The sequence below is a fragment of the Aedes aegypti genome, unplaced genomic scaffold (genome assembly GCF_002204515.2).
Source record: "Aedes aegypti strain LVP_AGWG unplaced genomic scaffold, AaegL5.0 Primary Assembly AGWG_AaegL5_hic_scaff_1910_PBJ_arrow, whole genome shotgun sequence".
Classification (NCBI taxonomy): Eukaryota; Metazoa; Arthropoda; class Insecta; order Diptera; family Culicidae; genus Aedes; species Aedes aegypti.
Genome location: NW_018735391.1, coordinates 30,401 through 54,778, shown reverse-complemented (window position 1 = coordinate 54,778; position 24,378 = coordinate 30,401). Strand labels below are relative to the sequence as shown.

General features: G+C 43.9%; 10 protein-coding genes across 10 annotated transcripts; 6 read left to right on the top strand and 4 right to left on the bottom strand.

Moving 5' to 3' along the window:
- Positions 1-373: 373 nt before the first annotated feature.
- LOC110680849 (histone H2A) lies at positions 374-980 on the bottom strand. The gene has a single exon (XM_021856642.1). It carries the CDS (start codon positions 879-881, stop codon positions 507-509), a length of 375 nt encoding a protein of 124 aa, XP_021712334.1. The 5' UTR covers positions 882-980; the 3' UTR covers positions 374-506.
- Positions 981-1,058: 78 nt separating this feature from the next.
- On the top strand, positions 1,059-1,594 carry LOC110680851 (histone H2B). Its single transcript, XM_021856643.1, has one exon. It carries the CDS (start codon positions 1,163-1,165, stop codon positions 1,535-1,537), a length of 375 nt encoding a protein of 124 aa, XP_021712335.1. The 5' UTR covers positions 1,059-1,162; the 3' UTR covers positions 1,538-1,594.
- A 1,786-nt stretch (positions 1,595-3,380) lies between these two features.
- LOC110680845 (histone H1B-like) lies at positions 3,381-4,223 on the top strand. The gene has a single exon (XM_021856638.1). The coding sequence runs from the start codon at positions 3,440-3,442 to the stop codon at positions 4,118-4,120; it is 681 nt and encodes a 226-aa protein (XP_021712330.1). The 5' UTR covers positions 3,381-3,439; the 3' UTR covers positions 4,121-4,223.
- Positions 4,224-6,066: 1,843 nt separating this feature from the next.
- Positions 6,067-8,462, bottom strand: LOC110680853 (histone H4). Its single transcript, XM_021856645.1, has one exon. The coding sequence runs from the start codon at positions 8,204-8,206 to the stop codon at positions 7,895-7,897; it is 312 nt and encodes a 103-aa protein (XP_021712337.1). The 5' UTR covers positions 8,207-8,462; the 3' UTR covers positions 6,067-7,894.
- On the top strand, positions 8,435-9,489 carry LOC110680846 (histone H3). Its single transcript, XM_021856639.1, has one exon. It carries the CDS (start codon positions 8,463-8,465, stop codon positions 8,871-8,873), a length of 411 nt encoding a protein of 136 aa, XP_021712331.1. The 5' UTR covers positions 8,435-8,462; the 3' UTR covers positions 8,874-9,489.
- A 237-nt stretch (positions 9,490-9,726) lies between these two features.
- On the bottom strand, positions 9,727-10,436 carry LOC110680848 (histone H2A). The gene has a single exon (XM_021856641.1). It carries the CDS (start codon positions 10,232-10,234, stop codon positions 9,860-9,862), a length of 375 nt encoding a protein of 124 aa, XP_021712333.1. The 5' UTR covers positions 10,235-10,436; the 3' UTR covers positions 9,727-9,859.
- A 5,395-nt stretch (positions 10,437-15,831) lies between these two features.
- LOC110680858 (histone H2B) lies at positions 15,832-17,712 on the top strand. Its single transcript, XM_021856650.1, has one exon. It carries the CDS (start codon positions 15,876-15,878, stop codon positions 16,248-16,250), a length of 375 nt encoding a protein of 124 aa, XP_021712342.1. The 5' UTR covers positions 15,832-15,875; the 3' UTR covers positions 16,251-17,712.
- A 386-nt stretch (positions 17,713-18,098) lies between these two features.
- LOC110680854 (histone H1B-like) lies at positions 18,099-18,941 on the top strand. The gene has a single exon (XM_021856647.1). It carries the CDS (start codon positions 18,158-18,160, stop codon positions 18,836-18,838), a length of 681 nt encoding a protein of 226 aa, XP_021712339.1. The 5' UTR covers positions 18,099-18,157; the 3' UTR covers positions 18,839-18,941.
- A 1,842-nt stretch (positions 18,942-20,783) lies between these two features.
- Positions 20,784-23,179, bottom strand: LOC5578463 (histone H4). Its single transcript, XM_021856652.1, has one exon. It carries the CDS (start codon positions 22,921-22,923, stop codon positions 22,612-22,614), a length of 312 nt encoding a protein of 103 aa, XP_021712344.1. The 5' UTR covers positions 22,924-23,179; the 3' UTR covers positions 20,784-22,611.
- On the top strand, positions 23,152-24,206 carry LOC5578462 (histone H3). The gene has a single exon (XM_001656935.2). It carries the CDS (start codon positions 23,180-23,182, stop codon positions 23,588-23,590), a length of 411 nt encoding a protein of 136 aa, XP_001656985.1. The 5' UTR covers positions 23,152-23,179; the 3' UTR covers positions 23,591-24,206.
- Positions 24,207-24,378: the final 172 nt, after the last annotated feature.

Genomic DNA, 24,378 nt, shown 5'->3' with positions numbered 1-24,378 from the left:
AGAAAACTTAACTCAAAGCCCACCTTTGATAATGACAAACTAACACTGCTGGCATGTTTCCACCAGCAAAACAGCACACAATCTAGGTGGAAGTTGAGAATAACATTCCTCGTAACTTAACTCTAAGCACACCTTTGTTTATGACAAACTAATAACATTCCTGTGACTTAACTCTAAGCGCACCTTTGTTTATGACAAACTAACACTACTGGGATGTTTTTTTTTGCACCAGCAAAACAGCACACAATCCAGATGCAAGCAGCAGTGGTTGGTGCTAAACGAATGCGATTGGTAGCACCACCAACGACGGCGAGTGGCTGACGTGCTGTGTGCCGATAGTAGTTGGATATTATTTGCAATTGACACCTAGACGTACTTATACAATAGTTTACTTTACACCAAATACATAATTTCGAACAACTCTCTAGCGGTAGAACGAATATTGTCGTCCTGAAAAGGACGGTTTTGGTTTGATGCGCACGGTCTTCAGTCGAGCGGGAAGTAATTTAGGCCTTCTTTTCGGTTTTCTTGGGCAACAGAACAGCCTGAATGTTTGGCAACACACCACCCTGTGCAATGGTAACGCCAGACAGCAGTTTGTTCAATTCCTCATCGTTACGGATGGCCAACTGCAGATGACGGGGAATGATTCTGGTCTTCTTGTTATCACGAGCAGCGTTTCCCGCCAATTCCAGAACTTCAGCAGCCAGATATTCCATGACGGCAGCCAAGTAGACTGGAGCGCCAGCACCAACTCGCTCGGCGTAGTTGCCCTTCCTGAGCAGACGGTGGATACGACCGACCGGGAACTGCAATCCTGCCCGGTTGGAACGGGACTTTGCCTTTCCCTTAACTTTGCCTCCTTTGCCGCGGCCAGACATTATGAGATAGTAGGTTTGAGTTTAACTAACAGAGAAACGTTTACAAAGCGTACGTAAACTGTACTGATGGGGAATCGCCAGAACGAGGGTTATTTTATACATGCGCAGCACTGCGATGTACCAATACCAGGGAGGTAGAAGTGGAAACATCGAAACAGCAAACAAATCGAAGGGGCGTAGCGGTGCTCTCTATTCTACGAGTATAAAAGATAAACCGCTCCGGTCGAACGGCATCAGTTTCTGTTTCCCTTTGGATCGAAAACAACGTCAAACCTATAGCGATGGCACCGAAAACCAGTGGAAAGGCCGCGAAGAAATCCGGCAAGGCCCAGAAGAACATTGTCAAGGGCGACAAGAAGAAGAAGAAGCAGCGCAGGAAGGAGAGCTATGCCATCTACATCTACAAGGTGTTGAAGCAAGTCCATCCCGACACTGGCGTTTCTTCAAAGGCTATGAGCATCATGAACAGCTTCGTCAACGACATCTTTGAACGTATTGCCGCCGAAGCCTCCCGTCTTGCTCACTACAACAAGCGCTCGACAATCACTTCCCGCGAAATTCAAACCGCCGTCCGTCTTCTGCTTCCAGGAGAATTGGCTAAGCATGCTGTTTCCGAAGGCACCAAGGCCGTCACCAAGTACACCAGCTCCAAGTAAATGACGACCGACATCGAATAATCGCAGCAAACCAAAAGGCCCTTTTCAGGGCCACTATTTCAATCATAGAAAAGAGTTAAATTCGGAAAAAATGACCCTTCGCAGCGACTGTAATACTCAATAGCTAAACCGACTGTTTCGTAATGGCGAACATCATACCACCCCATCGTAGTTTGCTTACATGATTCAATGTCAAATTGATCCCCCGACTACTTGTTACCAACCTTTGGTTGTTTCAAAATATCTACTTGGACCTCTATGCTTTGCAAAAAGCCTGACTGAACTGACAATACTTACCGAATAGTGCAATGACGCCCTAAACTCAACCTGTATGATTTGCTGCCTACTTTCAGGTATCGCACAGAGAGAAAATAATATCATTATGAGTGAAACGGTCTGCCTTCTCGTATCAGACAGCAGCAAAGCAATATATCGATCTAGCCTAGTAGCAAAAGTAACATATTCAACAAAGTGAGTGAGCATTAGGCCCATTACGTTAGAATCTCAAATCACGCCAAAGTACGTGAACTTAATTTCAATCTTTTAAAATATGAACCATGGAGCTCATGCTACGCTCATGGACGGCGCCGTTTGTGCTAGTGGTGAAGGTAGGGCATTAAATTTTCCCTATTGAGGTGTCCTTGTTCTCCGTACCGGAGCGGGTTCCACCAGGCCTAACGACAGACATTATATATCAGTACTCAGATCTTCAAGGCTGACGAGCAATCAATCAGTTCTACAAATAATCAACAACTGCAGCAACTTTCGGCTGCATCCCGAAAACGATTCTTAAACCGGAAACGTATAGGTGCCGTATGTACACGTACATTGTTTGGTGCTCACGCGTTTTTCGGTTTCACATTTCGGGGATCGATTACCAAAGCTTCTTTTAATTTCTTGCTTACATGGAATTAACAGTAATGAAACCGACAGAAAGTTTAATTAACCAAACTACAACAAACGCGGCACTGACCTAACGCGTTGATTCTTATTCAGGGCTATGCATGTCCTACAGACTCGCACTGGCAGCGATGTTCTTGCGGGGTGTGCTGTCTGATATTACAGATTGTATTTTATTGTAGCGAGTTTGCAGTTATAAATTTCAACATAAACCAAAATCTTAACTAAACATTCACTATCCTGTGCAGTGCGGTGGCATCGATGGCTAAGGCAACGCATTTGTTGAAATTGGACAATCAACGGTGGGTATATCTCAAGCGGGTGAGAGTTGCTTTGTTTTTAAACGATTATGAGTTACATGACTATTTTGTTTACAGATTAAAATAAAATTGATTGATTGACATTTTTATCGAGCCCATGTTGTGGGTATGGTTTATGGAAAACCATCAAATTAACATTGTTAAAAGTTTACTTAAACCAAACCCACGAACATCGCCCGTCAGCACTGGGAATGACTTTGTTTGAGACCTGTTATGAGCCATAAGGTAACGGATTTTTCATAATATATGAATGTAAACGCAAAGAGCGACTATTGATGTTTCTAAATTCATTACCGGCAAGCATGATAGCATTGTTTCAATAGTTGCTATTAATTGTTTTATCTAGCGAAGCCACACCATATGAAGCACGAGTGCCATTACGACATGTTTACGTGGTACTTTTCTCAATGCCAGCCCAGTGTAGCGGTAATGGGCTGCTAGCGAGATTCATATACTCGCCAGACGGACATACTAAAATGTAAATATGTTTAGTGAAGAACGGAAAACTGAGTTTTAGAAAGATGTTACCAAAAAAATATACAATATTTCACGAACAGTCATTCAGTGGACGACCATGTCTGCATCCCTAACACAGACATCTCTTCCGAACACCGTACTGTTGCCAGATTTGTCTTCATTCGTTTACTCTAACGTGTAAGCATTACTATTTCTGCCTTTCAAAATGTCTGAAGTCGCCGCTGAAGCCGCTGCCGCAGCCCCTGCTGTCTCGCCAGCCAAGGCCAAGAAGCCAAGGGCCCCTAAGGGACAGGGCAAGCCAAAGAAGCCATCGACCCATCCCCCGGTGAACGATATGGTGGTTGCTGCTATCAAAACCCTGAAGGAACGGAACGGATCCTCCTTGCAGGCCATCAAGAAGTACATTGCTGCCAACTACAAATGCGATGTCGCCAAGCTTGCCCCATTCCTGAAGAAGGCGCTGAAGAATGGTGTCGAAAAGGGCAAGTTTGTCCAAACCAAGGGAACTGGTGCCTCCGGATCGTTCAAACTGAAGGCTGATGCTAAGAAGGCCGCCGGTGAAAAGAAAACGAAGAAGGCCGGTGAGAAGAAACCCAAGAAGGCTGCCGGAGAGAAGAAGAAGGCTGCCAAGAAACCAGCTGGAGAGAAGAAGGCCAAGAAGCCAGCCGGCGAAAAGAAAGCCAAGAAGCCAGCTGCAGCGAAGAAAGCCAAAGCTGCCGGTGCAAAGGCTGCCAAAAAGGCCGGAGGTGTAAAGAAGGCTGCTGCCCCGAAGCAAAAGGCCACCAAACCTTCGAAGACCGCCGCAAAGAAGCCAAAGACCCCAAAACCGAAGAAGGCTGCCCCAGCCAAGAAAGCTGCCGCAAAGAAGACCGCTGCCAAAAAGTAAAGTTAGCAACTTTCGGAAGCACCCGCAACTGTACTGTGAAACAGTATTCATTATCCAATCAGTCCTTTTCAGGACTACCAATGAAGATCATATCAAAGAGTTACTACTAAGAATATTCCTTTTACCGTACGATCGATGATTTTCTCAAGGCGAATCTCAAGGTGAAGAGCACACATCTAGACAGTCTTTCAAGCTGATACCTTGACCGATTGGTCACTCGATAATCAATCGAACAATTTGTTTTCAACTTGAATTTCTGAAATTATGCTCTTGCTTGACGATTTGAGGTGTTGCTTCGTTCGTTTTTTTTTTTCTTTTTTTTTTTCAATAATGAACAACGCACTGATCTCGAACTGCAAAAGGGCCAGGCAGAGAGGTAGGTCCAGTCCCAACCAGTAGAGAAAAAAAAAATAATAAATAAATAAAAAATAAAACAAAAATACCAATCTTGGGTAAATGGTATTCAAAATTCCAAATCTTGGGTAAATGGTATTCAAAATCTACTTACATGCTAACTCCAAGGATGTACGCAGCCCATTTTTAACACAAAATAATAGCCAATTTCCTTATCGTGTATCTCGGGGGTTTTCCTTTTCGAGGTAATACAAACTGTTGCTGATGGTGTGTCTCATGCTTCTTTGCTGGAAAGCATAACTATCACTGTTCTATCCACATTGGCGGAGCTCAGCATCGCTTCCGATGGAACGGTTGCTTCTATTTTTCACTGATCACTTTATGCGTTTAAGGAAGCAGGATCCATAATTGTTTTTCGATCATTCAAACCCGTAGCCGTTAAGGCGAAGCAGGCCGTCGTTGAAATTTGTACGCGTCGTTAATGATTGTTGCTAATTCATCTCACGATTTCGAATCGAAGAAAATCAGTTGAAAAAGTATCAGCATACTTTATGCATGTTAGCGCGTACAGTGATTCTTTTTCAAGTCAATATAAACTATCACGACTGAGTTTTATCACTTTGAAATGCATGCTGAAAAGTCATCATTGTTGCCAAAACGAATGACGGGCCTTAAGAAGTTTTGCATTATAATGTGTTTTGTTTTAGAATGATATTCACAGTATAACATTCGTAATATTCCGTTTCGAATGAACGACATCCAAATGATAAGAAAAATGAACCATTCACAATGGATTTTTTTTTCTTTATTCTTTATTTCTTTATTCAGGAAAAGATAGTTTTACGCTGTTTATAAATATGAGTTTATTGTTAAATTTTATTGTGGCTGATCGACAAATGCCTAATGGTTCGATGTGTTGTTGTATGCTGGGGAGTTCCGTTTCTAATAACCAAAATTCAAAGTAAAATATACAAATAAAGGCACACTACGCATAGAGGAGTTTAATTCATTCATCGTTATTCGGTTATTAGGTCAGTGGATTCTGAAATTGGGCGAAATGGATGCGGATAATACGGGGCGTTGTTAGAGTGTGAAAAATCAAAACTGGAAGACCCAACATTGGAATAGAAGGGAAGGTTGTTCGCAATTAAAAGAGGCAAAGCATAGGCACAAATGACATAAGTTATACACATGACTGCCAAACTGTCTCAAGCGCCCACAAGTTCACTAAAAGCCGTCCCCATACTATGAGACCGAAAACACTCATATTGTCAACAACAACAGTCACCCCACAGTTATGGATAGCACTCTGATATGGATCAGAGTTGGATTAAAACGGGAATATCTCATCAAACAGAGTTGCAATTACGCAGAACACATTTTACCTACGTGAGCCATAAATCTGTGCAACATCGCAATCAATTATAAAATGCTCGATCATATTTTTTCCGACCGTATTCCCACAAACGTTGATTCATAACTGTGGGGCATTGAAACCCGTACCACAGTTATGGATCATTTATTTTAATCATGTCTTGTTCAGAAAAGTGACCCTTAGTTGATCCATAACTGTGGGGTGACTGTAGTTGCGATTGCACCTTCCGTATTTTTTTTTTTTTTTTTTTTTTTTTTTATGAGCCATACTGTACGCGCGTCGATTTGCCGTTGAAAACCATACCATACCATAGATTCCGAAAGAAACGCCAAAAAGTATGCTTTCAGTAACATACCGTTCACTTACCCAGCAGATAAAGTGCTGTTGTAGTGTTTTGATCCACTACATACATGGACCCACCTCTCTCACTGATCCCCATCTTCGGGACTATCGAAATGCAGTTTTGAATGAGGAAAACCGTGTTCTTCTAGACTTTATCAGGTTTCTCAGCTGAGGTAACCGTTACAAACTTAATCATACCGCAAGGCGGGGTAACTTTGGTAGTTTTGTGGAGTATAATCTGATTATTCCTGCACACTGTAGAAAACATTTTTATCTTAAATTTTGCCGTCGAAAGTTGGCATTACCGTAAAACGGGGTAACTTTGATAGTGCGTGACCCACAACATACTGAACGAAATAACAAAGTTTCTGTCAATCAGTTAAGCAAACCGAATGCAGAAGTAAAGAGTATTAGTATGACACTTCGCGTCAAAGCTATTTTCGTTGGAATCAAGTAAATTTGAGAATTTATATGCAAATATTAAAAATTTATAAGATTTTCCCATTTTTTAAAAGCTCACAAACAATCTGTTCTACGATCACTATTCGATGAAGCCATAATGAGTTCGTCACTTGTCCTTGACAGCCTAGTTGTAGTAGAACATGAATTCGGACTCAAATCTCTTAGCGAATACCATGCTTACATGGTGCTTTGTGATTGCACAGATCACTCGAGTTAGTTTTCGCGCGTTTCCGAAGTAATTTTGCACCACAATCTGGGTGTGTTAACGATGTGGATGACGACGTTGGAAGCGGTTTGTGGGTGCTCAGTCGAAAACGGATTATCAACTGGTTTCATAGTTTTGTTTAAGATGAGTGAAATATGATGACACACATTCATTATATACAATCAATCACTGCACGGTGGTATGCGCCAGATGCTCAACAACGCATACCGAAAAAAATGAAGTTAAGCAAAACAAGCAAAAACGGAATGGTACAGTTATGCAGAATCAGCACGAACGATTGCTACCTGACAATGAAGTCCGGGTAGGAGATGCATGCACGTGAGTGGTATGAAGCTAGATGGAACTTGTGTGGATAGTTGAAGGCGTCAAAACGAACGATTTAGGTAGTAACTGTTTCTTGAGATTTCGCCGAGCTGGTTATCGTATTCGCCCTGCTAATACAGCGTAAACTTGGAAAACAGGAATAAACTTATCTGAACTCTTGAGCAACAACAAAACACACAGCCTGATGGCTACGAATGACACGGGTAGGAGATGCATGCCCAACAACAACAGTTATGCAGAATCAGCACGAACGATTGCTACCTGGCAATGAAGTCCGGGTAGGAGATGCATGCACGTGAGTGGTATGAAGCTAGATGGAACTTGTGTGGATAGTTGAAGGCGTCAAAACGAACGATTTAGGTAGTAACTGTTTCTTGAGATTTCGTCGAGCTGCTAATCGTATTCGCTCTGCTAATACAGCGTAAACTTGGAAAACAGGAATAAACTTATCTGAACTCTAGAGCAACAACAAAACACACAGCCTGATGGCTACGAATGAAACGGAGAATGTGTCGGGAGGAGGGGTTTACGAGTCGTTCATGACGGCAATCAAAAACTTGCTTGTTGGATACATAACACCGTACGATGGCAGACTGCTATTAGTAATTGAATTTTGACCTGATAACTCTTTTGGGAATGTGTTTGGTGGCCCTGAAAAGGGCCGTTTTGAGAGCGGAAATATGGATACGATTTAACCTCCGAAACCGTACAGAGTACGTCCCTGACGCTTCAGAGCGTAGACAACATCCATGGCGGTTACGGTTTTACGCTTGGCGTGTTCAGTGTAGGTAACAGCATCACGAATGACATTTTCCAGGAATACCTTCAGCACTCCACGGGTTTCCTCGTAGATAAGACCAGAGATACGCTTGACTCCACCACGACGAGCCAAACGACGGATGGCGGGCTTGGTGATACCCTGGATGTTATCACGCAAAACCTTGCGATGACGCTTAGCGCCTCCTTTTCCTAGTCCTTTGCCTCCCTTACCACGGCCAGTCATTTTGTATGTTTAGTTCGGTGTTCGACTACGGTTGTAATGAAACTGATGCCTTCCGCTGGCGGACTGCCACTTTTATACCCGCACGAGGGGTGCTTTCTTCTTGCCATTCTTGCTTTTCCTATTCTTTCGGGGCTTCTGATTGGTTGCCTGCGTCGAAACAAGCATATAAAAGTAGACGTCGAGTTTTCGACCCTCATTATTTCGCCTCGTTTCAACGCATTCGTTTGGATTGTAAAACAAACTTCACCATCATACAATGGCTCGTACCAAGCAGACTGCCCGTAAGTCTACTGGAGGAAAGGCTCCTCGCAAGCAGCTGGCTACCAAAGCCGCTCGCAAGAGCGCCCCGGCTACCGGAGGAGTCAAGAAGCCCCATCGTTATCGGCCAGGAACCGTCGCTCTGCGTGAAATCCGTCGCTATCAGAAGTCAACTGAGCTGCTGATCCGCAAGCTGCCCTTCCAGCGCCTGGTTCGTGAAATTGCTCAGGACTTCAAGACTGACCTGCGCTTCCAGAGCTCGGCTGTCATGGCCCTACAGGAAGCTAGCGAGGCCTATCTGGTCGGTCTTTTCGAAGATACCAACCTGTGCGCCATCCACGCCAAGCGTGTCACTATCATGCCCAAGGACATTCAGCTGGCTCGCCGTATCCGTGGAGAACGTGCCTAAATTTGGTCTACGTTAAAAAACGGCCCTTTTCAGGGCCACTACCACATTCCACAAAAGAGTTATCAGGAATTATTCCCTCGGAATAACTGACGAAGTCAACTTATTCCCATATTTTCGCTAAATCTAGACTAACTCTTGGCGCATTTCGGCTAAAATACACCATTCGACTTCCAACATCTTCGTATCTCTCGCTATCGTGAAAGAGCCAATGAATCGGTTACATTACGCTACGCCTAGCCTACGCTAGCCAATTAATCGGTTACATTACATTACGCCATTATTGTTTTTAACGGCAGGGCAGACTGAACGACGCAGGTAACGACATATGTGTTCCGTTTGTATCGAGTGCACAAGTCGGTAGGCAAAATGACAATGAAACGGCTTCAGCATCAGCCGTGATTTCTCTACCCATATTTCAAACTTCTACCCCTTTATGGCAAACGATGGAGGATGTGGTGTGTGAGGATGCTCGATATTCACCTAGAAAACTTAACTCAAAGCCCACCTTTGATAATGACAAACTAACACTGCTGGCATGTTTCCACCAGCAAAACAGCACACAATCTAGGTGGAAGTTGAGAATAACATTCCTCGTAACTTAACTCTAAGCACACCTTTGTTTATGACAAACTAATAACATTCCTGTGACTTAACTCTAAGCGCACCTTTGTTTATGACAAACTAACACTACTGGGATGTTTTTTTCCACCAGCAAAACAGCACACAATCCAGATGCAAGCAGCAGTGGTTGGTGCTAAACGAATGCGATTGGTAGCACCACCAACGACGGCGAGTGGCTGACGTGCTGTGTGCCGATAGTAGTTGGATATTATTTGCAATTGACACCTAGACGTACTTATACAATAGTTTACTTTACACCAAATACATAATTTCGAACAACTCTCTAGCGGTAGAACGAATATTGTCGTCCTGAAAAGGACGGTTTTGGTTTGATGCGCACGGTCTTCAGTCGAGCGGGAAGTAATTTAGGCCTTCTTTTCGGTTTTCTTGGGCAACAGAACAGCCTGAATGTTTGGCAACACACCACCCTGTGCAATGGTAACGCCAGACAGCAGTTTGTTCAATTCCTCATCGTTACGGATGGCCAACTGCAGATGACGGGGAATGATTCTGGTCTTCTTGTTATCACGAGCAGCGTTTCCCGCCAATTCCAGAACTTCAGCAGCCAGATATTCCATGACGGCAGCCAAGTAGACTGGAGCGCCAGCACCAACTCGCTCGGCGTAGTTGCCCTTCCTGAGCAGACGGTGGATACGACCGACCGGGAACTGCAATCCTGCCCGGTTGGAACGGGACTTTGCCTTTCCCTTAACTTTGCCTCCTTTGCCGCGGCCAGACATTATGAGATAGTAGGTTTGAGTTTAACTAACAGAGAAACGTTTACAAAGCGTACGTAAACTGTACTGATGGGGAATCGCCAGAACGAGGGTTATTTTATACATGCGCAGCACTGCGATGTACCAATACCAGGGAGGTAGAAGTGGAAACATCGAAACAGCAAACAAATCGAAGGGGCGTAGCGGTGCTCTCTATTCTACGAGTATAAAAGATAAACCGCTCCGGTCGAACGGCATCATCATCATCAGTTTTCAACCACCAGCGCGCGCGGACGTGTATTCGAGAGCGAGTATTTTCCGAGCGAATCAACAGTGAGCAGTGCAGTGACATTCCAACCGATCGCGGTTGAAGAAACAGTTAACCACTTTTCAGTGGTACAGTGACAGTGACAGTAACAGTGATACGGTAAAGACTTTATACCATTAGTGTGAAAAAAGTGATACAGTGCAAAGAGAGTCTTTGCGCGAAGAAGTGCGAACGAGCATGGCGGCGAGTTCGGGGTGGGACCCTGGGCTTCCCCCCACGGCGTTCAATGGCGGTCCAACGGTTCCGGAATGGATGGGCGGCGTAGGCATCGGCCAGCTGCAAATCCTTTCCTTGTATGCAACGGACGGTGAAACGAAGCTGTGCCCATTTATCGTGGGCAAATCAATGCAGGACCTCGTCGGCGAAATCGAAAACACCACAACGGAAGCGAACGGGATGAAGTATGTGCTGCGAGTACGTGACGCTGGGCAGGTAAGGAAACTGCTCAGCATGAAGAAGCTTTTCAACGGAATGGCGGTGACGGTGGAACTCCACCCCGTCTTCAACAAAAGGCGCTGCGTGATTTCATGTCGTGAAATCCAAAACAAGACGGAACAAGAGCTGATGGAATGGCTGGCCAAGGACGGAGTGGTCGGTGTAAAACGGATCACCCGAATGCAGGATGGCAAGCCGGTTAATACCCCAACTGTCATTCTGACGCTGAACGGAACAGCAGTGCCCGAACACATCAAGGTCGGACCACTGCGTATCAAGACACGCATGTACATCCCGGACCCGATGATATGCTACAAGTGCTTCAACTATGGCCACTCCAAACTCCGGTGCAAAGGCGCTGCAAAGTGCCGAAACTGCTCCAAAACCCACGATCTCGAAGGGGAGTGCAACGCTGCCCCTTTCTGCCAGCACTGCCAAGGTGCCCACGGACCTGCTAACCGATCCTGCCCGGTGTACGCGATGGAGAAAGAAATCGTTAGGCTGCGATTCACCAAAGGCATTTCCCAGGAAGAAGCGAAGAAGCAGATCCAATCCGGCGGCGGTTCCTATGCTGCCGTCAGCTCAGCAGTTCAACAGAGGTTGGTCAACGCCCGTACATCTACGGGACAATCGGATCAACTGAAAGCCAAAGACGACTTGATCAAGCAACTGACCGAAACCATCAGCAAGCTAACCAGCAGGATCGAGGAACTTGAAAAGAAGTGCACCAGTAAGAAGGAGAAGAAGCGATCCCGCAAGATCCAGATTATGAAGGATGAAGGTAGCGGCTCCGAAATGGAAACGGATTCCAGTGCCAAGCAGAGTGCCCCGGACAACCCAGTGTAGGCGTCTCGAACCAGGTAAGTGCTGTCCTTCCAAAGCCAAGCGTTCAGAAACACAAACGTCATCCAACCACGGAAATTCATGCCCCCATTGTTAAAAAAGCAAGTGCTGACCAATCGCAACAATCTTCTGATCTTGCTTATCCCCCATTCAAACTACAAATCTCCCCCAAACCACCCTGGCACTCTCGACCAACTGCAAACTCTAATGGATTCCACTCGTCTCAACTCCCCTCACTCACAATCTCACAATGGCCAACACATCAAACCCCATAAATAGTCAATCGTCCTCTAACCAACCAACTCAATCCTGCCTAGCATTACAATGGAATCTCTTCGGACTTAAAGGTAAACTCTCAGAATTACAATTATTAATTTCTCAATTCAACCCTATTGCTTTAGCGTTACAGGAAACAATGATTCCCAATTCAACATCAATAAACTTCATCAAAGGTTATGATCTGTACATTTGCGAAAACCCTGATAATCCCTACAAAACCGGTACAAGTTTAGCCATAAAATCTGATATTCCTCATCGTAGAATTTCTCTCCCTTCATATGATTCTTTATTCGCAGTAGCCATAGAAATTGATTTCCCCTTGAAAATCACACTGGTTTCCATTTATATCTCTCCCTCACATAACCTCCCCATTAAAGCTAGTCTTGCCAAAATACTTGACCAAATATCATCCCCTGTTCTCCTAATGGGTGATTTTAACGGTCATTCAACTCTTTGGGGCTGCCATCGTAATGATGCTAGAGGATCGATTTTATGCCAACTCTTTGACGAATATGGCATGACTCTGCTGAACGATGGTAGTCACACTAGAATCAGTCTCTCAACTGGTCAATCATCAGCCTTAGACCTTTCAGTATCCTCCCATAGCCTCAATTCCCAGCTGTCTTGGATGGTCCACAATGACTGTTGTGGTAGTGACCATCTTCCTATTGTTATCCAACTGAATAGAGCTCCTCCTGTGTCTTCCTGCCGTCCTCGTTGGAAGTATGAGCTGGCTGACTGGCCTAGCTATCAAAACGAGGTCTTCTCGGTATTTTCCAACAGAGCCCCTTCCTCAGCTGAGGAATTCGTTCAACAATTGTTTGCCATAGCTACGCACCACATTCCCAGAACCAATGGTTCTCCCGGTAAAAAGTCGGTTCCATGGTGGAACCCCGAGGTTCGTTCTGCAGTCAAACTCCGTCGCAAAAAACTACGTGCTCTTCAGAAGATTGCAAAGGAAGATCGTAAAGACTCTACCACTTTTTCTGAATTCAAAGCTGCTAGGAATGCAGCCAGATCGGTCATTAAACAGGCCAAACAGGACAGCTGGGACGAATTCATTTCCTCAATTAACCCTGACAGTACTTCAAAGAACTGTGGGACAAAGTCCATCGATTAAACGGTAGTAAAAGTAGACAGCCTATTAAACTAAAAATCAGTAATCAAATCACTGACAATCCTTCAATTATTACCGAACATCTTGCTGATCACTTTTCCCAATCATCTTCCTCCTCCAATTACTCTGATAACTTCATTTCCCACAAAAACACCATAGAAGCATCTCCTCCCAATTTCAATACTGATGAAAATCTAGAGTATAACTGTGATTTTTCATATGAAGAGTTAGATTGGGCTTTACACAGAGTCCACGGGTCATCAGCTGGCCCGGATGATGTAGGTTATCCACTTCTCAAGAACCTTCCCCTAATAGGTAAATCCATCCTCCTTACAATATTCAACGACATTTGGAACCGCGGTGAAATCCCTAACTCTTGGAAGGAAGGATTAGTTGTTCCCATTCCCAAACCCGATAAAGATAGAAATAATGCCGACAGTTTCCGCCCCATTACTTTATTAAACTGTATTGGGAAGATTCTTGAGAAAATGGTTAACAGACGACTCATCACTCTTCTGGAATCTCGTGGTTTACTAGATAATCGACAGTTTGCTTTCCGCCCAGATAAAAGCTCTGATGACTATCTTACCGAACTTGAAGATATCATTAACTCACACCTGGAAAGGGGAATACATGGTGACGTTGTATCCCTTGACCTGTCGAAAGCATACGACCGTGCGTGGCGTTTTCCCATTCTCAAATCTTTTGAAGAATGGGGAATCAAAGGTCGCATGGGTCATTACGTCCAAAGCTTCCTTCAGGATAGGAGATTTAGGGTCATCTTAGGCAACAACCGATCTGAGTTGAGATGTCAAGAAAATGGTATTCCTCAAGGTTCGGTAATTGCCCCAACACTCTTCCTTATCTGCATCCAATCGCTATTCAAGGACATTCCGCCCAATATCTTCATACTAGTCTATGCGGACGACATCACCATACTCACCTTCCACAGCATAAAATCTCTGTCCAGAAAACGAATTCAATCAGCAGTTCTGAGTGTTTCAAAATGGGCTGACGAACACGGTTTCACTATATCCCCTGAAAAATCCCAACTTCTACACATCAGTCGCAACAGAAAAAAGATGTCAAAACTCCCCGACATCATTTTAAATAATACAATTATAAAATCCCAAATATCCCTCAAAATCCTTGGTATTCATCTCGACCGAACCCTTAGCTTCAGGCAGCACCTTAATAGCGTCCGCAAATCCATCAACCAAAGACTTAATCTCATAAAAGTAATCGGCTCCCGTATACCTTGCGCCCACCGAACATCTATCCTACAAATCGTCAACAGTTGGATTCTACCTAAGATGTTCTATGGTGTTGGCCTCTTCAGCAGAGGTGGTGATTTGGTAAGCAACAAATTAAGCCCACTGTATAATAAAGCTGTCCGTCTAGCTTCAGGAGCTTTTGCTACCAGTCCCATCTTATCCATTATGGCTGAATGCGGACAACTCCCTTTTGACTATTCCTTAACAACTAACGTTGTTTCCAAAGCTATCAGATGGCTGAGTCTGGGGGGTCGAAATGACGTTCCCCTGGTCACACGAGCCTCTGACTTATTCCAATCCCTCACAAACCAATCGCTTCCAGAAATAGCCGTATTACCTAGATCCAAAACCAAGTCATGGAATCAACCCACCCCAAAAATAGATCTCTCTCTTCTAGATCAGGTCAAAGCTGGTGATCCACATTCTATAATTCAATCACACTTCAACAAACTCCGCTCTGAAAAATACTCCAACCACCTAACAATATATACAGATGGTTCTGTATGTAATGGTTATGTTGGTTATGGCATTGCTAGCTACTCTACACTCCCAAACATCAGTGCTGCCCTCCCCCCATCTTGTTCCATATTTAGTGCCGAAGCATATGCCCTTCTAAAAGCCACTCACCTCTGTTCCACCCTATCGGATCATCCCATAGTAATCTTCAGCGATTCTGCTAGTTGTCTTCGAGAAATGGATTCTTACTCCTTGAAACACCCCTGGCTTCAGGAGGCCGAAAGACTTGCTTTGGTCAACAGAGCCACCTTCTGTTGGGTGCCAGGTCACTCTGGCATCCACGGTAATGAGGAGGCTGACCGGTTAGCAGGTGTAGGTCGCAGCATGAACCCAGAGGATGTTTCTATTCCATCCATCGACGCTCAGAGATGGACAAAGGAGAAGATCCATGACTCCTGGAGCACTAAATGGTACAACAGCAGGGATATTGCTCTCAGAAGATTAAAATCATCCACTTTCCCCTGGCCCGATAACATTAACCCCAAACATCGTCGCATTTTAACCCGTTTACGAATTGGTCACACCCGTTTAACCCATAGTTACCGTATTGACAAAATAGATCCCCCTACTTGCACATCTTGCGGTACCCCCTTAACTGTCCACCATATTTTGATTGACTGTCAATGTTACAACACTGAACGCTTGGCTTGTAATTTGGACGGCACCCTGGAAGAGACGTTATCGCCACCAAACGAGGAAGCTTTAATCGCATTTTTAACCACCACCGGATTACTGGACCAACTGTAAAACCCAGCGATAAGGGACGAATGACCTTCGGGTTAAAGTCCCTCTCAAACAACAACAACAACAACAAATCGAACGGCATCAGTTTCTGTTTCCCTTTGGATCGAAAACAACGTCAAACCTATAGCGATGGCACCGAAAACCAGTGGAAAGGCCGCGAAGAAATCCGGCAAGGCCCAGAAGAACATTGTCAAGGGCGACAAGAAGAAGAAGAAGCAGCGCAGGAAGGAGAGCTATGCCATCTACATCTACAAGGTGTTGAAGCAAGTCCATCCCGACACTGGCGTTTCTTCAAAGGCTATGAGCATCATGAACAGCTTCGTCAACGACATCTTTGAACGTATTGCCGCCGAAGCCTCCCGTCTTGCTCACTACAACAAGCGCTCGACAATCACTTCCCGCGAAATTCAAACCGCCGTCCGTCTTCTGCTTCCAGGAGAATTGGCTAAGCATGCTGTTTCCGAAGGCACCAAGGCCGTCACCAAGTACACCAGCTCCAAGTAAATGACGACCGACATCGAATAATCGCAGCAAACCAAAAGGCCCTTTTCAGGGCCACTATTTCAATCATAGAAAAGAGTTAAATTCGGAAAAAATGACCCTTCGCAGCGACTGTAATACTCAATAGCTAAACCGACTGTTTCGTAATGGCGAACATCATACCACCCCATCGTAGTTTGCTTACATGATTCAATGTCAAATTGATCCCCCGACTACTTGTTACCAACCTTTGGTTGTTTCAAAATATCTACTTGGACCTCTATGCTTTGCAAAAAGCCTGACTGAACTGACAATACTTACCGAATAGTGCAATGACGCCCTAAACTCAACCTGTATGATTTGCTGCCTACTTTCAGGTATCGCACAGAGAGAAAATAATATCATTATGAGTGAAACGGTCTGCCTTCTCGTATCAGACAGCAGCAAAGCAATATATCGATCTAGCCTAGTAGCAAAAGTAACATATTCAACAAAGTGAGTGAGCTATTTAGTGAGCCCATTACGTTAGAATCTCAAATCACGCCAAAGTACGTGAACTTAATTTCAATCTTTTAAAATATGAACCATGGAGCTCATGCTACGCTCATGGACGGCGCCGTTTGTGCTAGTGGTGAAGGTAGGGCATTAAATTTTCCCTATTGAGGTGTCCTTGTTCTCCGTACCGGAGCGGGTTCCACCAGGCCTAACGACAGACATTATATATCAGTACTCAGATCTTCAAGGCTGACGAGCAATCAATCAGTTCTACAAATAATCAACAACTGCAGCAACTTTCGGCTGCATCCCGAAAACGATTCTTAAACCGGAAACGTATAGGTGCCGTATGTACACGTACATTGTTTGGTGCTCACGCGTTTTTCGGTTTCACATTTCGGGGATCGATTACCAAAGCTTCTTTTAATTTCTTGCTTACATGGAATTAACAGTAATGAAACCGACAGAAAGTTTAATTAACCAAACTACAACAAACGCGGCACTGACCTAACGCGTTGATTCTTATTCAGGGCTATGCATGTCCTACAGACTCGCACTGGCAGCGATGTTCTTGCGGGGTGTGCTGTCTGATATTACAGATTGTATTTTATTGTAGCGAGTTTGCAGTTATAAATTTCAACATAAACCAAAATCTTAACTAAACATTCACTATCCTGTGCAGTGCGGTGGCATCGATGGCTAAGGCAACGCATTTGTTGAAATTGGACAATCAACGGTGGGTATATCTCAAGCGGGTGAGAGTTGCTTTGTTTTTAAACGATTATGAGTTACATGACTATTTTGTTTACAGATTAAAATAAAATTGATTGATTGACATTTTTATCGAGCCCATGTTGTGGGTATGGTTTATGGAAAACCATCAAATTAACATTGTTAAAAGTTTACTTAAACCAAACCCACGAACATCGCCCGTCAGCACTGGGAATGACTTTGTTTGAGACCTGTTATGAGCCATAAGGTAACGGATTTTTCATAATATATGAATGTAAACGCAAAGAGCGACTATTGATGTTTCTAAATTCATTACCGGCAAGCATGATAGCATTGTTTCAATAGTTGCTATTAATTGTTTTATCTAGCGAAGCCACACCATATGAAGCACGAGTGCCATTACGACATGTTTACGTGGTACTTTTCTCAATGCCAGCCCAGTGTAGCGGTAATGGGCTGCTAGCGAGATTCATATACTCGCCAGACGGACATACTAAAATGTAAATATGTTTAGTGAAGAACGGAAAACTGAGTTTTAGAAAGATGTTACCAAAAAAATATACAATATTTCACGAACAGTCATTCAGTGGACGACCATGTCTGCATCCCTAACACAGACATCTCTTCCGAACACCGTACTGTTGCCAGATTTGTCTTCATTCGTTTACTCTAACGTGTAAGCATTACTATTTCTGCCTTTCAAAATGTCTGAAGTCGCCGCTGAAGCCGCTGCCGCAGCCCCTGCTGTCTCGCCAGCCAAGGCCAAGAAGCCAAGGGCCCCTAAGGGACAGGGCAAGCCAAAGAAGCCATCGACCCATCCCCCGGTGAACGATATGGTGGTTGCTGCTATCAAAACCCTGAAGGAACGGAACGGATCCTCCTTGCAGGCCATCAAGAAGTACATTGCTGCCAACTACAAATGCGATGTCGCCAAGCTTGCCCCATTCCTGAAGAAGGCGCTGAAGAATGGTGTCGAAAAGGGCAAGTTTGTCCAAACCAAGGGAACTGGTGCCTCCGGATCGTTCAAACTGAAGGCTGATGCTAAGAAGGCCGCCGGTGAAAAGAAAACGAAGAAGGCCGGTGAGAAGAAACCCAAGAAGGCTGCCGGAGAGAAGAAGAAGGCTGCCAAGAAACCAGCTGGAGAGAAGAAGGCCAAGAAGCCAGCCGGCGAAAAGAAAGCCAAGAAGCCAGCTGCAGCGAAGAAAGCCAAAGCTGCCGGTGCAAAGGCTGCCAAAAAGGCCGGAGGTGTAAAGAAGGCTGCTGCCCCGAAGCAAAAGGCCACCAAACCTTCGAAGACCGCCGCAAAGAAGCCAAAGACCCCAAAACCGAAGAAGGCTGCCCCAGCCAAGAAAGCTGCCGCAAAGAAGACCGCTGCCAAAAAGTAAAGTTAGCAACTTTCGGAAGCACCCGCAACTGTACTGTGAAACAGTATTCATTATCCAATCAGTCCTTTTCAGGACTACCAATGAAGATCATATCAAAGAGTTACTACTAAGAATATTCCTTTTACCGTACGATCGATGATTTTCTCAAGGCGAATCTCAAGGTGAAGAGCACACATCTAGACAGTCTTTCAAGCTGATACCTTGACCGATTGGTCACTCGATAATCAATCGAACAATTTGTTTTCAACTTGAATTTCTGAAATTATGCTCTTGCTTGACGATTTGAGGTGTTGCTTCGTTCGTTTTTTTTTTTCTTTTTTTTTTTCAATAATGAACAACGCACTGATCTCGAACTGCAAAAGGGCCAGGCAGAGAGGTAGGTCCAGTCCCAACCAGTAGAGAAAAAAAAATAATAAATAAATAAAAAATAAAACAAAAATACCAATCTTGGGTAAATGGTATTCAAAATTCCAAATCTTGGGTAAATGGTATTCAAAATCTACTTACATGCTAACTCCAAGGATGTACGCAGCCCATTTTTAACACAAAATAATAGCCAATTTCCTTATCGTGTATCTCGGGGGTTTTCCTTTTCGAGGTAATACAAACTGTTGCTGATGGTGTGTCTCATGCTTCTTTGCTGGAAAGCATAACTATCACTGTTCTATCCACATTGGCGGAGCTCAGCATCGCTTCCGATGGAACGGTTGCTTCTATTTTTCACTGATCACTTTATGCGTTTAAGGAAGCAGGATCCATAATTGTTTTTCGATCATTCAAACCCGTAGCCGTTAAGGCGAAGCAGGCCGTCGTTGAAATTTGTACGCGTCGTTAATGATTGTTGCTAATTCATCTCACGATTTCGAATCGAAGAAAATCAGTTGAAAAAGTATCAGCATACTTTATGCATGTTAGCGCGTACAGTGATTCTTTTTCAAGTCAATATAAACTATCACGACTGAGTTTTATCACTTTGAAATGCATGCTGAAAAGTCATCATTGTTGCCAAAACGAATGACGGGCCTTAAGAAGTTTTGCATTATAATGTGTTTTGTTTTAGAATGATATTCACAGTATAACATTCGTAATATTCCGTTTCGAATGAACGACATCCAAATGATAAGAAAAATGAACCATTCACAATGGATTTTTTTTTCTTTATTCTTTATTTCTTTATTCAGGAAAAGATAGTTTTACGCTGTTTATAAATATGAGTTTATTGTTAAATTTTATTGTGGCTGATCGACAAATGCCTAATGGTTCGATGTGTTGTTGTATGCTGGGGAGTTCCGTTTCTAATAACCAAAATTCAAAGTAAAATATACAAATAAAGGCACACTACGCATAGAGGAGTTTAATTCATTCATCGTTATTCGGTTATTAGGTCAGTGGATTCTGAAATTGGGCGAAATGGATGCGGATAATACGGGGCGTTGTTAGAGTGTGAAAAATCAAAACTGGAAGACCCAACATTGGAATAGAAGGGAAGGTTGTTCGCAATTAAAAGAGGCAAAGCATAGGCACAAATGACATAAGTTATACACATGACTGCCAAACTGTCTCAAGCGCCCACAAGTTCACTAAAAGCCGTCCCCATACTATGAGACCGAAAACACTCATATTGTCAACAACAACAGTCACCCCACAGTTATGGATAGCACTCTGATATGGATCAGAGTTGGATTAAAACGGGAATATCTCATCAAACAGAGTTGCAATTACGCAGAACACATTTTACCTACGTGAGCCATAAATCTGTGCAACATCGCAATCAATTATAAAATGCTCGATCATATTTTTTCCGACCGTATTCCCACAAACGTTGATTCATAACTGTGGGGCATTGAAACCCGTACCACAGTTATGGATCATTTATTTTAATCATGTCTTGTTCAGAAAAGTGACCCTTAGTTGATCCATAACTGTGGGGTGACTGTAGTTGCGATTGCACCTTCCGTATTTTTTTTTTTTTTTTTTTTTTTTTTTATGAGCCATACTGTACGCGCGTCGATTTGCCGTTGAAAACCATACCATACCATAGATTCCGAAAGAAACGCCAAAAAGTATGCTTTCAGTAACATACCGTTCACTTACCCAGCAGATAAAGTGCTGTTGTAGTGTTTTGATCCACTACATACATGGACCCACCTCTCTCACTGATCCCCATCTTCGGGACTATCGAAATGCAGTTTTGAATGAGGAAAACCGTGTTCTTCTAGACTTTATCAGGTTTCTCAGCTGAGGTAACCGTTACAAACTTAATCATACCGCAAGGCGGGGTAACTTTGGTAGTTTTGTGGAGTATAATCTGATTATTCCTGCACACTGTAGAAAACATTTTTATCTTAAATTTTGCCGTCGAAAGTTGGCATTACCGTAAAACGGGGTAACTTTGATAGTGCGTGACCCACAACATACTGAACGAAATAACAAAGTTTCTGTCAATCAGTTAAGCAAACCGAATGCAGAAGTAAAGAGTATTAGTATGACACTTCGCGTCAAAGCTATTTTCGTTGGAATCAAGTAAATTTGAGAATTTATATGCAAATATTAAAAATTTATAAGATTTTCCCATTTTTTAAAAGCTCACAAACAATCTGTTCTACGATCACTATTCGATGAAGCCATAATGAGTTCGTCACTTGTCCTTGACAGCCTAGTTGTAGTAGAACATGAATTCGGACTCAAATCTCTTAGCGAATACCATGCTTACATGGTGCTTTGTGATTGCACAGATCACTCGAGTTAGTTTTCGCGCGTTTCCGAAGTAATTTTGCACCACAATCTGGGTGTGTTAACGATGTGGATGACGACGTTGGAAGCGGTTTGTGGGTGCTCAGTCGAAAACGGATTATCAACTGGTTTCATAGTTTTGTTTAAGATGAGTGAAATATGATGACACACATTCATTATATACAATCAATCACTGCACGGTGGTATGCGCCAGATGCTCAACAACGCATACCGAAAAAAATGAAGTTAAGCAAAACAAGCAAAAACGGAATGGTACAGTTATGCAGAATCAGCACGAACGATTGCTACCTGACAATGAAGTCCGGGTAGGAGATGCATGCACGTGAGTGGTATGAAGCTAGATGGAACTTGTGTGGATAGTTGAAGGCGTCAAAACGAACGATTTAGGTAGTAACTGTTTCTTGAGATTTCGCCGAGCTGGTTATCGTATTCGCCCTGCTAATACAGCGTAAACTTGGAAAACAGGAATAAACTTATCTGAACTCTTGAGCAACAACAAAACACACAGCCTGATGGCTACGAATGACACGGGTAGGAGATGCATGCCCAACAACAACAGTTATGCAGAATCAGCACGAACGATTGCTACCTGGCAATGAAGTCCGGGTAGGAGATGCATGCACGTGAGTGGTATGAAGCTAGATGGAACTTGTGTGGATAGTTGAAGGCGTCAAAACGAACGATTTAGGTAGTAACTGTTTCTTGAGATTTCGTCGAGCTGCTAATCGTATTCGCTCTGCTAATACAGCGTAAACTTGGAAAACAGGAATAAACTTATCTGAACTCTAGAGCAACAACAAAACACACAGCCTGATGGCTACGAATGAAACGGAGAATGTGTCGGGAGGAGGGGTTTACGAGTCGTTCATGACGGCAATCAAAAACTTGCTTGTTGGATACATAACACCGTACGATGGCAGACTGCTATTAGTAATTGAATTTTGACCTGATAACTCTTTTGGGAATGTGTTTGGTGGCCCTGAAAAGGGCCGTTTTGAGAGCGGAAATATGGATACGATTTAACCTCCGAAACCGTACAGAGTACGTCCCTGACGCTTCAGAGCGTAGACAACATCCATGGCGGTTACGGTTTTACGCTTGGCGTGTTCAGTGTAGGTAACAGCATCACGAATGACATTTTCCAGGAATACCTTCAGCACTCCACGGGTTTCCTCGTAGATAAGACCAGAGATACGCTTGACTCCACCACGACGAGCCAAACGACGGATGGCGGGCTTGGTGATACCCTGGATGTTATCACGCAAAACCTTGCGATGACGCTTAGCGCCTCCTTTTCCTAGTCCTTTGCCTCCCTTACCACGGCCAGTCATTTTGTATGTTTAGTTCGGTGTTCGACTACGGTTGTAATGAAACTGATGCCTTCCGCTGGCGGACTGCCACTTTTATACCCGCACGAGGGGTGCTTTCTTCTTGCCATTCTTGCTTTTCCTATTCTTTCGGGGCTTCTGATTGGTTGCCTGCGTCGAAACAAGCATATAAAAGTAGACGTCGAGTTTTCGACCCTCATTATTTCGCCTCGTTTCAACGCATTCGTTTGGATTGTAAAACAAACTTCACCATCATACAATGGCTCGTACCAAGCAGACTGCCCGTAAGTCTACTGGAGGAAAGGCTCCTCGCAAGCAGCTGGCTACCAAAGCCGCTCGCAAGAGCGCCCCGGCTACCGGAGGAGTCAAGAAGCCCCATCGTTATCGGCCAGGAACCGTCGCTCTGCGTGAAATCCGTCGCTATCAGAAGTCAACTGAGCTGCTGATCCGCAAGCTGCCCTTCCAGCGCCTGGTTCGTGAAATTGCTCAGGACTTCAAGACTGACCTGCGCTTCCAGAGCTCGGCTGTCATGGCCCTACAGGAAGCTAGCGAGGCCTATCTGGTCGGTCTTTTCGAAGATACCAACCTGTGCGCCATCCACGCCAAGCGTGTCACTATCATGCCCAAGGACATTCAGCTGGCTCGCCGTATCCGTGGAGAACGTGCCTAAATTTGGTCTACGTTAAAAAACGGCCCTTTTCAGGGCCACTACCACATTCCACAAAAGAGTTATCAGGAATTATTCCCTCGGAATAACTGACGAAGTCAACTTATTCCCATATTTTCGCTAAATCTAGACTAACTCTTGGCGCATTTCGGCTAAAATACACCATTCGACTTCCAACATCTTCGTATCTCTCGCTATCGTGAAAGAGCCAATGAATCGGTTACATTACGCTACGCCTAGCCTACGCTAGCCAATTAATCGGTTACATTACATTACGCCATTATTGTTTTTAACGGCAGGGCAGACTGAACGACGCAGGTAACGACATATGTGTTCCGTTTGTATCGAGTGCACAAGTCGGTAGGCAAAATGACAATGAAACGGCTTCAGCATCAGCCGTGATTTCTCTACCCATATTTCAAACTTCTACCCCTTTATGGCAAACGATGGAGGATGTGGTGTGTGAGGATGCTCGATATTCACCTAGAAAACTTAACTCAAAGCCCACCTTTGATAATGACAAACTAACACTGCTGGCATGTTTCCACCAGCAAAACAGCACACAATCTAGGTGGAAGTTGAGAATAACATTCCTCGTAACTTAACTCTAAGCACACCTTTGTTTATGACAAACTAATAACATTCCTGTGACTTAACTCTAAGCGCACCTTTGTTTATGACAAACTAACACTACTGGGATGTTTTTTTCCACCAGCAAAACAGCACACAATCCAGATGCAAGCAGCAGTGGTTGGTGCTAAACGAATGCGATTGGTAGCACCACCAACGAC

Excerpts from the sequence above, each read along its gene's own strand:
- LOC110680849 (XM_021856642.1), bottom strand. The coding sequence starts at position 881 with ATGTCTGGCCGCGGCAAAGGAGGCAAAGTTAAGGGAAAGGCAAAGTCC.
- LOC110680851 (XM_021856643.1), top strand. The coding sequence starts at position 1,163 with ATGGCACCGAAAACCAGTGGAAAGGCCGCGAAGAAATCCGGCAAGGCC.
- LOC110680845 (XM_021856638.1), top strand. The coding sequence starts at position 3,440 with ATGTCTGAAGTCGCCGCTGAAGCCGCTGCCGCAGCCCCTGCTGTCTCG.
- LOC110680853 (XM_021856645.1), bottom strand. The coding sequence starts at position 8,206 with ATGACTGGCCGTGGTAAGGGAGGCAAAGGACTAGGAAAAGGAGGCGCT.
- LOC110680846 (XM_021856639.1), top strand. The coding sequence starts at position 8,463 with ATGGCTCGTACCAAGCAGACTGCCCGTAAGTCTACTGGAGGAAAGGCT.
- LOC110680848 (XM_021856641.1), bottom strand. The coding sequence starts at position 10,234 with ATGTCTGGCCGCGGCAAAGGAGGCAAAGTTAAGGGAAAGGCAAAGTCC.
- LOC110680858 (XM_021856650.1), top strand. The coding sequence starts at position 15,876 with ATGGCACCGAAAACCAGTGGAAAGGCCGCGAAGAAATCCGGCAAGGCC.
- LOC110680854 (XM_021856647.1), top strand. The coding sequence starts at position 18,158 with ATGTCTGAAGTCGCCGCTGAAGCCGCTGCCGCAGCCCCTGCTGTCTCG.
- LOC5578463 (XM_021856652.1), bottom strand. The coding sequence starts at position 22,923 with ATGACTGGCCGTGGTAAGGGAGGCAAAGGACTAGGAAAAGGAGGCGCT.
- LOC5578462 (XM_001656935.2), top strand. The coding sequence starts at position 23,180 with ATGGCTCGTACCAAGCAGACTGCCCGTAAGTCTACTGGAGGAAAGGCT.